The 12,875-nt window shown below is 43.6% G+C and overlaps 1 protein-coding gene across 5 annotated transcripts in view; it reads left to right on the forward strand.

Annotated features, from left to right (window-relative positions):
- The window catches only part of ARFGEF3 (ARFGEF family member 3), a 123,360-nt gene that overhangs the window by 74,488 nt on the left and 35,997 nt on the right, over positions 1-12,875 (forward strand). For all 5 annotated transcript variants that reach the window (XM_079781094.1, XM_079781096.1, XM_079781097.1 and 2 more), the window contains 7 exons: positions 687-799; positions 1,576-2,486; positions 6,493-6,659; positions 7,629-7,794; positions 11,373-11,480; positions 11,810-12,025; positions 12,189-12,299. In XM_079781094.1, coding sequence (XP_079637220.1) covers positions 687-799; positions 1,576-2,486; positions 6,493-6,659; positions 7,629-7,794; positions 11,373-11,480; positions 11,810-12,025; positions 12,189-12,299 — 1,792 coding nt within the window. The remainder of the gene's footprint in view (positions 1-686; positions 800-1,575; positions 2,487-6,492; positions 6,660-7,628; positions 7,795-11,372; positions 11,481-11,809; positions 12,026-12,188; positions 12,300-12,875) is intronic.

The following is a 12,875-nucleotide window of genomic DNA, read 5'->3' on the forward strand; positions in this document are numbered from 1 at the left end:
GTGGTTGAGTGGCCTTAGCATATTACTCGTTGATTGGTTGAATGGCCTACTGGATGACTGGACACTTAGCATATTAGGCTTTTATTATATAGGATATATATATATATATTTTTTTTTTTTTAATGTTGGCTCATGAAGAAATTGAGGACCTAAATAGTCCTATTATCTTTAAAGTAGTTGAATCAGTAGTTAAAATCATTCCATTTAGAAAAAAATTACTGGCTGCATACAGCTTTGGAAACATTCAAGGAACAGGTAATTCTAATCCATGGACTTTTCCAGAGAGTAGAGAGATGGAGTACTTCTCAACCCAGTTTTTAAAGCTCGCCAACATGATAGCAAAATAAGACCAAGAGAGAATAGGACAGTTGAATTACAGGCCAATCTCTCTAAAGAACATTGATGCAAGTGCTTTCTAGTTCTGTGCTGTAAAAAACTTGAAACAATCCTTAAGCATTTTCTTGGTCTAAGCCAGTCCTGAACTGAGGAGCTGGGAATCCATGTGCCCTCTACATTAAGAACACCCAGATCACTTCTTCTCAGATTTGACTTCCAAATAGTGGTGCTTCTCCTTAGGCTGTATCACTCAGTAGAGAAAGTACATGTTCATTTGATCTCACAGTTTTAAAAACGTTTTTTATGTTATTCACTTTTCCGTTATTCCACCCCCCCTTTTTTTATTCTAGCTACTTGGGAGCCCACAGCGTCTCTGCGATTTGGCAGGACCCAGCTCCACTGAACACGAATCCAGAAAAAGATCAATTTCAAAAAGAAAGTCTCATCTGGATCTTCTCAAACTGTATGACACATTCTCCTTTTTAGGTCTCTATTGGTTGGCAAAGACTGCTTCTCTCACTGCTCTTGACCTTGTTTTGAAATCCCTGAAATTTTATGATTCTACACTATATGAAGTGTGACTATTTAATAACATACCCACAGACCATATGAGAACTCTTATCCCAATTTATTATAACTATAACTTCCCATAATTTTATATTTACTTAACCCAGTGTACAAAATGAAATGTACAAACATTATTTATTGGGGTTATTTTAGGGAAAATCTTTTTCAATTAATTACAGTGGCTATAGGATTTCTCCTTGAGGATTCCTTTGAACTAGAGATGATTTCCTTTTCCCCCCTACAAAACGAAAAAGTATATGATTTCTAATAACTATATTTACATGTATCTACTCAGGAGTATGTTTACTTTATAGAAGATGTACACACTATCATAATCATAGCCATTATAACCATTTTCTGATTGAAAACTGAACCTAATGCAACAGTGAGATTATTCATTGTCTGTCACTATGAAACTGACCAATTCCCATCTGGAATTTTGCTTGTACCCAAGTAAACCAGCCACCTTGAGAGCGAGATTCAAGGTAGGCTGCTTTACCTGGAGGTTTTCACCTGCCATCTTGAGCGTGTTTGTGTCAGTTTAATTTCGGGTAAATTAGAGCACATATTTTGAATACTATACTGTTCACCGGTCCAACAGTCCTTGTTCATTTTGGAGCATTTTTCCATGCTTCATGTATTGATCCCGCTTTCTCCTTTGAACACTTTTAGCATCATGGATGGCATGACCGAAGCGTGCATCAAGGGTGGCATCGAAGCTTGCTATGCCGCCGTGTCCTGCGTCTGCACCTTACTCGGGGCCCTAGACGAGCTCAGCCAGGGCAAGGGCTTGAGTGAAGGTCAGGTCCACCTGCTGCTCCAGCGCCTGGAGGAGCTGAAGGACGGGGCCGAGTCAAGCAGGGACTCCATGGAGATCAACGAGGCCGACTTCCGCTGGCAGCGGCGAGTCCTGTCCTCGGAACATACGCCGTGGGAGTCAGGGAATGAGAGGAGCCCCGACATCAGCATCAGTGTGACCACGGACACGGGCCAGACCACTTTGGAGGGAGAGTTGGGTCAGACCACACCTGAGGACCACTCCGAAAACCACAAGAATAGCCTCAAGTCCCCAGCCGTCCAGGAGAGCAAGGAGACGCTGAGCAAAGTGTCAGAACCAGAAGCGGTAGACCAACCAGATGTTGTTCAGAGAAGCCACACGGTCGCTTACCCTGACATCACCAACTTCCTGTCAGTGGACTGCAGGATGAGGTCCTACGGATCTAGATACAGTGAGAGCAATTTTAGCGTGGATGACCAGGATCTCTCGAGGACGGAATTTGATTCCTGCGACCAGTACTCGATGGCCGCGGAAAAGGACTCGGGGAGGTCTGACGTGTCGGACATTGGGTCAGACAACTGCTCACTGGCCGATGAGGAGCAGACCCCGCGGGATTGCCTGGGCCACAGGTCCCTGCGGACGGCTGCTCTGTCTCTCAAACTGTTGAAGAACCAGGAGGCTGACCAGCACAGCGCCAGGCTGTTTGTGCAGTCTCTTGAGGGCCTCCTTCCTCGCCTCCTGGCCCTGCCCAGCGTGGAGGAGGTGGACTCGGCCCTCCAGAACTTTGCCTCTACCTTCTGCTCAGGTTGGTAAGCAATGTTCGCTATAGAGTCACCAGGAACTTTCAGAGCATACTGGCCCCTGTCCCCTTTCTGGAGTATGGGGGAGTGGGTGGAACGGAAAATCCCAAGCTTCTAATCATGCCTTGGTCTTTATGGTGGCCGGCCCCCATCCAGGAACCCACCCAGAGTCACTTCATTAAACAAAAGATGCTCTTGGTTCTCTTATCACTTAGAAATTTACAAGGGTTTTAGGAGCCCTGTGGCAAGGAGGGGATCAACGACAAGTATTAGAAAAAGGGATGCTCCTGGTATTCTTCTCACTTAGGAAATACAAGGGTTTTAGGAGCTCTGTGCCAGGAAGTGCGGGCAAAGGCCAATGTATATATTTTCTATTATCTCAGGGTAGTACAGAAAGAAAGCAATTAATGGGTGCAAAAATTTTATGGCAGAAATAAAGGATTGTCCGACTCCAGGGTGGTCAACTGCACCTCCCCCTGAAATTCAAGGGTCCCTTGACCATAGAATACTGAGGTGAAGCCAGAGCAAATCTTTACATTTCTGTTTTTGTGCCTTTCAAATCAATACTTTCAGTACATGCAAAACTGGGCTTGAGTGAATAGTTTTGTGGCCAGAATGCAGTCCCATACATGTCGCAAACTGCTCAAATTTTAGAGGCCTGTCCAAATGTCCCATCACACCCAATATATTGTGACATTAATTTTTATACATAGAAATCAATACATTGAAAAGAGACATCAGAATATTCTGGTTGTTTGCAAATAGAGTTTTTCGTAATTGTCTGTAACTATGTTAGTCATTTGTCTTTTAACTGTAGTGACCTCCACAGTGTTTTCACGTTAGGAGCTGGTCTGTTTCCAAATTACAGACTCATCACCCTGTGGTCCTGCTGCCAATAGGCTAATGCTCCTCAGTGCCCACTGTGGTGTAATGGGTCACATTGACTGGCCCTGTGGGTCTGCCCAAGCCTGGTGCTCCTCTGAACTGAGGCAGTGCTCTCCCTCCCCTTGCAAGTGTCACCTCCAAGATGGAAGATTCGTAAACAAGAAACATCTGTACCCATTTGAGACAAGGGAGATGACAGATTTCCTTTGTTCACCCAAGAGAAAGTTATGAAAGTGAAAAGAGGAGAAAAGGGGAGAAGGCAAAGAGTCTCCCTGAGTCCCCGGCTCTGAAGTCATTATCTGACATCAGATTCCATCTGTACCAGTTAACAGCTCTGTGAGCATGGGCGAGTCCTATGCTCTCTATGCATCAGATTCCCTAGCGGTAATGTCAGGATGATGGGGATACTTACCTTGTGTATTCTGAAGATTAAAGGCAGTAGTGCATGTGGGAAGATCCAGTCAGAGAGTGGGCCATCTGAGCTAGTGCTGTCAGAGTCGTAGAACATTGGGTGGGGTGACTTGATTCAGACAGTATTACTGTGAGAATCAATTATGGGACAGAATGATGGATAACCATTATCAAGGGTGTAAGAGCACCTGTGGTTGGGTGAGTTATCCATCTAGATGCTAAAGTTGTGCAGGATATTGGCAAGGAGTTTCAGGGTGAAGGAAGAAATCAAAGTCATCAGTGACTAAGGCTGTGTCTGGCATGTCACAAATGAGAGTTTTAAGGGAGAGTGGGCATATGGCCAGATGGTATGAGCCTCAAGGGTCTGTATGTTTGCTTTAATAAAGGAAGAGCATATTTTGGATGCAGGGTTAGGGAATAAGTAGTCTGAACAAAATTTTCATCCAACACACTGGCATTTGTGGAATATGAAGTTTGGAGAATATGATAATATAAAGACAAACTAAAAACCAAAAAATACACATCCAGAGATTATCTCTGAAATCTATTGGTGTCCTTTCTTGGAGTCATTTTCCAGCATTTATGTGTATCTGCAATAATAATAGCTCACACTAACATAGCACTTCCTGAATGCACCATGTTAAGAGTTTTACATGTATAAATTAATGTAGTGCTTATAATAGCTCCAAAGGGTAGGTTGTATTATCCTCATTTTACAGATGAGAAAACTGAGGCAGAGGGAGGTTAAGTGGTAAGTTACCCAAGATACATAGCTGCTAAGTGGGGATACCAGGATATCAACAGTCTGGTTCCAGAGACCATGCTCTTACTTATCACATGTATAACACCAGGGAGTGTGGGTGGATGGAGGGGTGGATGAATGGCTGGGTAAATCAAAGATGCTGTTTAAGAACAAAAAACCTCTGCAGTTGATTTGTCCTGGTGAAAAATCAATCACAGACTGAAAAACTGTAGCTCACCCAATGTGAGATGGTTTTCCAAGTCCTGACAGATGGGTACACATGGTAAGCCAGCATGTCATTGACCCCTGGAAATCTACACTAAAGAAACAAACTCCAGTAGAGACTGGTATACCAAAATGTATATGATAGTATCATTTCACAGCAGAAATGTTAGGAATAATCTAAATGCCCCCAAATAAGGGAAAAATTAAATGGGTACATCCATTTATATTATGTAGCCATTAAAAATTATGTTTTCAAATAATATTTAATTATATGGATAATGCTCATAATATAATTTTTTAAAGAATTCAAAATTAATATCAAAATGTTAATTTTTATCTCAGAATGGTATTTTACAGATGATTTTCGTTTTCTTCTTTGTATCTTTTTCCAAAGAACTAAAAAATTTTTTCTTATTACTTTTATCATCAGAAAGTTAGAATCATAGACTTAAAGAAATTTGTTCTCAAGAAAATCATATAATGTGATTACAAAGGTTTAAAAAATTGATTGTTCCCAGTATGTTGAGTGGGTAGAAGAATATTCTTATGCATAGTGGGTAGGAGAAAAGATTGGTATAAAACTATTTGGGAGGTATGTTGGCCATATCTATCAATATATGTCTTTATTCTGTTCTTAGGAATTTATCCCACAGATACCCTTGCAGAAGTACTAAAAGTTATTTCATCCTTTCAGCCCTTTTTGTAAAGAACGTCTGAATGACGGAGTGAGAGAATGAACTTTATAGAACAATGGAAAAAAACAGTAGCCAAAATAAACTGAAAGTTGTAGTTCCTATAATTTGCCACCCCAAATTTGATGACTACTATTACTTTTAGAAAAGTATATAATTATGAGTTACTGCACTAAGCATCCTCCATGCATTATTGCATCTAGTTCTCATAGCAAACTTGTTCATTCATTCTTATTCATTCACTCAGTGAATATTTTTGAGGTTCTACTATATGCCAGGTGCTGTTCTAGGCACTGGAGATTCATTCTCTAGTGAACAAAACTAACGAAGTCCCACCCTCTCACAGATCTTACATAACAGTAGATAACAGTAGTGGTGGCAGACAATAAACAAATTGTATATTAATATAACGCTGGGTAGAATAAATGCCATTGAGGCATTGAAAAGAATTCTGGGTGAGGAGGAAGAATATTGCAGGGAGAAGTAGGTGGAGGAGTTGTTATTATAGATGGGGTTGAAAGGGAAGGTCTCAGAAACCTGAGGGAGCAAGTCCTCTAGAGATGTGGAGAGACCATTCTGGGAGGTGGGGAGACAAATGCAAAGGCCCTGAGGCCGGCCCCGGCTTGGTGAGGTCAAGGAACACAGGTCAGCATGGCTGTGGTGAGTAGAGGGAGAGGGGAGAGGGGAGTTGGGTTTTATTTTATTGTGATGGGAAGCCATTGAAGGCTTTGAGCAGGAGCTACACGTCGTCAAATACTCTGCCCATTTCTGGGTAAAAAGTTGAGATTTAGAGGGTCTTAGTGATTTTACCAAAGTAGCTGGTGAGGAGCCCATAAAGATTTGCCCAGGTAGATGGACTCCAGACTGTATGCTCTGCCCCACCAGGCTGGAGCATGTAATGTTCCCAGAAATATGCCTGGCTGGGTGTCATTGTTTTACAGATACGTCCTACGCGATACATGTGCCTGTCACTAGGATTGCTTCCCGGCTGGCTGTAAGCAAGGCTTGCAAGTGCACTGCTTGCAGCCCCTAAGGTCTCTTGGTCCTCTCCCTTAGGCATGATGCACTCCCCCGGATTTGACGGGAACAGCAGCCTCAGCCTGCAGATGCTGATGAACGCGGACAGCCTGTACACGGCAGCGCACTGCGCTCTGCTCCTCAACCTGAAGCTCTCCCATGGCGACTACTACCGGAAGCGGCCAGCCTTGGCGCCTGGCATGATGGTGAGTGTGCTCTGTCCACCCTGTCCTCTGCAAGGACAAGCGGTGGCCTCTGGGCTGGAATGCCGAGCGTCAGTGCCCTGTGAGGGATGGCGCTGTGGAGGGCAGAAAACGATGTGAAGGTTTGTACAGTGCACTGAGCGCAGACGCACCCCCTTGCTCCGGAGAGTGCAGGACCCCAAGTGCCTGGAAACAGCTGTCTGCCAGTGGCCCGGAAATTTCATCTGGTGGCACTATTCAACACACACATAGACATGTTCCAAAACACATGATCAGCAGGTTAAGTAGCAGCAGAAGATGTGCAGGGAATGGTCCCCTTTGCTGAAAATGAAGATGTCTTTTACAAAAACTTTTCATTGTCTTCCAAAATGTGCCTAGACCTCCTCGGGTGATCCGGAGCTAAGCTTACTCATTGTCAACAACAAAGCTCCTCCCGTAAGGTATCGGGGAGAAGGATGGTGCTTATCCTGTGGTCGGATCTCCTGCCCCAGCAAGCCACTCTGTGGTGTACCCTAATGTCAGTTCCTAAGCCTAATCCCTGGAGCTGCGTGAACGGTATCAGCGGTCGTTTGTCTGCTTGATAAAGTGTAGGTTCCCAAGGATCAGTGGTGGCTTCATGCGTGTAAGTATCTCTTGAAACACCCATGAATTTTCAGGGGGCTCATTCCAGCTCAGCTGCTGCTGTTGGGCAGCAAGAAGAAGCCCTGTTCTGTGCAGTTTCTCATCCTCCCACACATCAGAGAGTGAAAAATATAAAATGCGGTGTTCCTAATCCTTCAACAGGCTTTCTTAAAAAGATACAAATGAAAGGAACTTCATGAAGACTTCTCCATCTCCTACCTTCAATCAACAAGGTTTTGTTTTTCCAAAAGCATTGGTTCAGGGGACGTGGGGAGTGAAGAGACAGCGGAGGAGCCTGTTTGCTTGCAGGGGGTCCAATTTGGTCATTTTCTCCTGTGATCTTCTCTGTAGAAGGAGTTCATGAAGCAGGTCCAGACCAGCGGGGTGCTGATGATCTTCTCCCAGGCCTGGATCGAGGAACTCTACCATCAGGTGCTCGACAGAAACATGCTGGGAGAAGCTGGCTACTGGGGCAGCCCCGAGGACAACAGCCTGCCGCTCATCACCATGCTGACCGGTCAGTGGCCCCTTACACAGCTCCGTGCCACTCGGGTGGGAGGGCTCACTCTTCAGATCCCCTTTCAGAGCAGTAGCGGTGTTTGATCCAATCAGACCTTAAAATGGCACCCACAAGACTGCCCGGGCAGAGGGTGACAATTTGAGAGAAGGGTCATGAATTCACCTCGCAAGAGTGTACTGTCCTCTTTCCATGTGGGACTCTGCGGAGCTCACTGTGCCACTCTAGATACGGACTTACTTAGCACCTATGCCTGTTGGTGAGAAACTATAGGCCTCTTCTGGGATATGAAGTACTTTCTGGGCACAAAGCCCAGAATTATTCCTGGAAATTCTCATGTACTAGTAGATACTATTATCTGTATTATGCTGTATCCTTCAGTGCTCCTCGAAATTTGCCAGAAATGTGAAATGATTGATTTTAAACTTGGCTTCATTCCCATTTTTTGTCCATATCAGAGGTCCTCCCCTCTTTTCCCAATGGTACCAGAATTAAAAATAATGTCAAGTACCCTGGCCAGAGTGGCTCAGTTGGTTGAAGCATTGTCCTGTGCACCGAAAGGTTGTGGGCTTGATCCCCAGTTGGGGCGGGGTACACATGGGAGGCAACTGATTGATGTTTCTCGCACATAGATGTTTCTCTCTCTCTTTCTCCCTTCCTCTCTCTCTAAAGTCAATAAGACATATCCTCGGGTGAGGATTAAAAAAAAATTTAATGTCAAGTAGTTGCCCAGCATCTGTGTCTTCAGTGTCCAGAGTTTTTAAAACCCTACTTAACTATCAGGAATTTCACATGAGAGCATCACGAGGTATGGTCATAAGGAAAATTTTTGGCAAAAGCAGCCATTCATGTCATTGCATGGCTTAACCATGATGTCAGGTAAAGGTCAAGGAGGGCTCAAAAGTTTGGTCTAGTGCCTCTAGTCATTAGTAGCCTTGATAAATTAGCTCTCCAGGCTTGTCCTATATTTGACCTGAGTTGCCAGACTGGTTTCTGAGCTGAGCGATGCCATCCTGGCTCCAGCTGATAGGTTATGTAGAGTGTGGCCCCACATAGACACCTTCCTGCCCTCTCTGTATTGCCACATGTCCTCACACAGCTTCCCGTAGCTATGCACCGGGCAGGGCACACTGACAGGAAGGAGCAGGACTGGGCTGGGGCAGCACGGTCCAGCTAGGAGGCAGGATCTGTTGTCTAAAGTGTGTGTTATGTTGCCTGTGGTTGGTATTGGAGGCTCTGACAAAGGTGGCGGAGTTGACTACTGGCAGGTGAAATCCAGCAATGAGAAATCTGGGGGCTATTTAGGAATTAGGGAATCAAAGCATAGAGTGAGGTCTCTCTGCAGCAAGCAGAGTCCTGGTCATTGTCTGGTATTTGGAACTTTGATTCCAGAACTAGGATAGAATTTGGGGGAAGCAAGGCTAGGTCCTAAGCCATGAGGCTCAGGATCACTGGAGCAATTTATGTTTTATTAATCATGATAACATTTACATCCATTTGAAAAATACAAAATCTTCAATATGTGAGACATTTATTCATTCTACCCATAAGTAGTCCTTGGTTTCCATCTGCTTCATAAACTCCCTTCAGCGGGGATTAAAGGTACTGCCCAGAGCTTAGAAGTGCCTTGGAATTTGGGTGGGGATCCTAAGCCTGCCAGGTTTAATTTTAAAAGACCATAGTTTGTGCCAAAATTAATCTCTTACCTGAACCTTAATAAAAGAAGTCATTCAGCAGATGTAGAAATGAACAAATAACAAGCTATTCATAGTCACTATATTCATCAGTCATCACTGTTAATCAGCCATCTCTTTTATAATAGAACAGTAAGCTTAATTGCTATGTCCATAGGAAAGTTATCTAACTTAGATTAATTATAGAAAAGCACTTTTCATAAGAATTAGACAAAATTAGGCTCTGTGAGTCTTTGTAGCAAATTCCAGTTATGAAATGACAAGTGAATTCAGCAATTAACCTAGAGTTTGGTTACTGTAGCAGCCATCTGATCATCAACACTGTCCTAACTGTGGCCATTCCTGATGTCATGTCAAAGTGTCCTATATAATCTTGGAATCTTGGTGATCAGATCAACTTGGCATTACTTGAATTCATCAGTCCTTAGAACACTGGAAACATGATAACTTTAATAAATGGCCATTTCTGGTGAATGTCATTAGACTGACCACACGTCATATTAATTTCAGTGAAACTGGTATGTTCCCACTTTGGTTGTAATGTAGATTTTTCCCTGCCTTCCTCTCCTGATTTTATTGAGATATAATTTACATATGATACTGGATTAGTCCAAGATGTACACATAATGATTTGATATATGTGTATATTGTACAGTGATCACCATAATAAATTTAGTTTACATCAGTCACCTCATGCAGTTACAGGTTTTTTTCTTGTGATGAAAACTTTTAAGATCTACCCTCTTCACAACTTTCAAAGAGATTTGTTGCCAGAAGTCTGTAGGCTTCTTGGAGTCACTGTAAGACTCAAAAATATAATTAAATCATTTTCAAACACCATCCTGTTGGGTTGAGGGTGAAGTCCGGGAATAAACCCATGCTACTCTCTTTTCCCATTGCGTTCAGCTGTGTTAGTTGTATTCAAGTACATATGCTTCCACTCCATGGTCACTTCCCCAGTGCTTACTTCCTGTTTACTGAGGAACTTGGGGCCCTGAGAACAGAGTACCTGACTCCAGGCTACCAGGCTAACTTAATTCAGAGCCAAGGCTGAAGCCCAGCATTCTCAACCTCAAGCCAGTTTCTTCTTGCCAGCATGTTAGGGATTGGTTTGTTGAGCTAATTTTGTAGATGAGAGTTTAACAAAAATTTAAACAAGGTGCATTAGGATCCCATATTGAGCTGGAGCGTGGTGTCATAGGAAGAGGCCTAGATGGGAGTCAGAAGATGTGACTACTGAACCTAAATCCTTCCTTGACCAGCCTCCTGGCTTGGGCAATTTATCTACTTTGAGTATTTATTTCCTCCTCTTTGACATAGGAAAAGCAATACCTACTCTGCCCATATACCTGAAGTTGTTGGGAAAATCTAATGAAAAATATGTTGCGTCCTCACGCTTTGAAAATTGTCAGGTATTATTATTGTTAAGATGTTATTATAGTACTATGAAATCAGGTTATTCAATCATCTCACCAAAGAGGTTTGTTTTATTCTTCATATTTATGAGGAAGCTCTGAAAGACAAATCCATGTTGAGGTATCATGTATATATAAAACTTGGGGATGATACCAATGTTTTGAATATAAGTATTCAAAGATCATACTATTCTAAAAAAATAAATTCTTAACAACAGAAATAGCAGTCTATCTTTTTTCTTTTCAACTAAAAAAATATACAGCGTCCTAAAGAAGAATGCTCTGGCAATGAAAGAAAACTATACTGAATGAAACAAAATTTTTAATATTTTGATAAAAGGTTGCTGCATACTTGTTACATAACAGATCCAAGGGATGTTTATTGGGGGAAAAATAAATATTGTGGTGGCCGCTTGTTTTTGACTGGACTGTGCTATTCAAGGAAAACGTGGCTGTTTTTCCTTGGCAGATATTGATGGCTTAGAGAGCAGCGCGATTGGGGGCCAGCTGATGGCCTCCGCTTCTACAGAGTCTCCTTTCACCCAGAGCAGGAGGATCGATGACTCCACAGTAGCAGGTAAGGGCCTTGAGTTTATGAATATACATACATCACATGTGGCACTAGCAATTAAATCATTATTGGTAGTTTCCAGTGCTGACATAAATGAATTAAGGTTTTGTCTTTGCAGAACAAGTGCCTGGTGGAAGTTACTTAGCATCATCCAGCTGACGATGGAGCATTCATTATTTATAAGCACAAAGTGCAATCCATTAAACTCTATTTCCTGTAGTAGAATCGCACACAGCTCAGCATTGCTATCTTGATGGTCAAAGAATCCCGTGCTGTCATTCATTGCCAGGTTGTTTTTGTCCCCAAAAAGTGACCCATTCCCCTTCACATTCTAGGTGTGGCATTTGCTCGCTATATTCTGGTTGGCTGCTGGAAGAACTTGATCGACACTTTATCAACCCCCCTGACTGGCCGCATGGCGGGGAGCTCCAAAGGGCTGGCCTTCATTCTAGGAGCTGAAGGCATCAAAGAGCAGAATCAGAAAGAACGCGATGCCATCTGCATGAGCCTGGATGGGCTGCGGAAAGCGGCGCGGTTGAGCTGTGCTCTAGGTACTGGCGGGAGGAGAATTTGTGACCCACGGCCTGAGGGGTGTACCTGTGGAACACATTGGAAATGGCCTAGTGGGAAACAAGTCTTTTAGGAGAGTTCTGCCAGGGGGGATGGCTAGAGAACAGACTCAATTAAGGGGTAACTTGTTTGTTTCCTCTAAAGGAGTTGCAGCTAACTGCGCCTCGGCCCTTGCCCAAATGGCAGCTGCCTCCTGTGTCCAGGAAGAGAAAGAGGACAAGGAAGTCCAAGAACCCAGTGATGCCATAGCACAAGGTAACAGCTGACAGGCCAGAGTTCACCTGGTGTCTTACGTGCGGTGTGCACACACATGCACATGCAAGAGCAGGCACTTGTGTCCATTCCATGTGTGATACATGGCATAGGTTTACCACTAATCATGAGATCCCACTGGGTCATAGGCTTGAGTCTGTTTTACAGGGATGATCTAACAGACTGCTTACAGCAGAGGTGGGGAACGTCTGGCCGGCAGGCTGTATAAGGCCCACGAAGTCCTTTGGTCTGGCCAAAGGAGTGAGTTAATTAAATGACCAAATATATCAGGCTAATTTTTAAGCTGATAATTTTGTATGGCCCATGAATGATGTTATAAATATCCAAATGGCCCTTGACATAAAATAGGTTCCCCACCCCTGGCTTACAGAGATCCCTCTGAATACCAGAGACATAATGGCCTCTGGCAATCAGGAAAGTTCACTTGGCTGCTCACAGGTGTTCTGTAGGACACCAGAGGTCCACCAGCTGAGCTAGTCAAACCTCTATCATCATCTGGCCACTGGCTTTGGCACGTCACAGAGTGTACATTTGAGGACATTGTAGGTTACGGCGGAG

The sequence above is a fragment of the Cnephaeus nilssonii genome (assembly GCF_951640355.1).
Source record: "Cnephaeus nilssonii genome assembly, chromosome: 9".
Lineage (NCBI taxonomy): Eukaryota > Metazoa > Chordata > Mammalia > Chiroptera > Vespertilionidae > Cnephaeus > Cnephaeus nilssonii.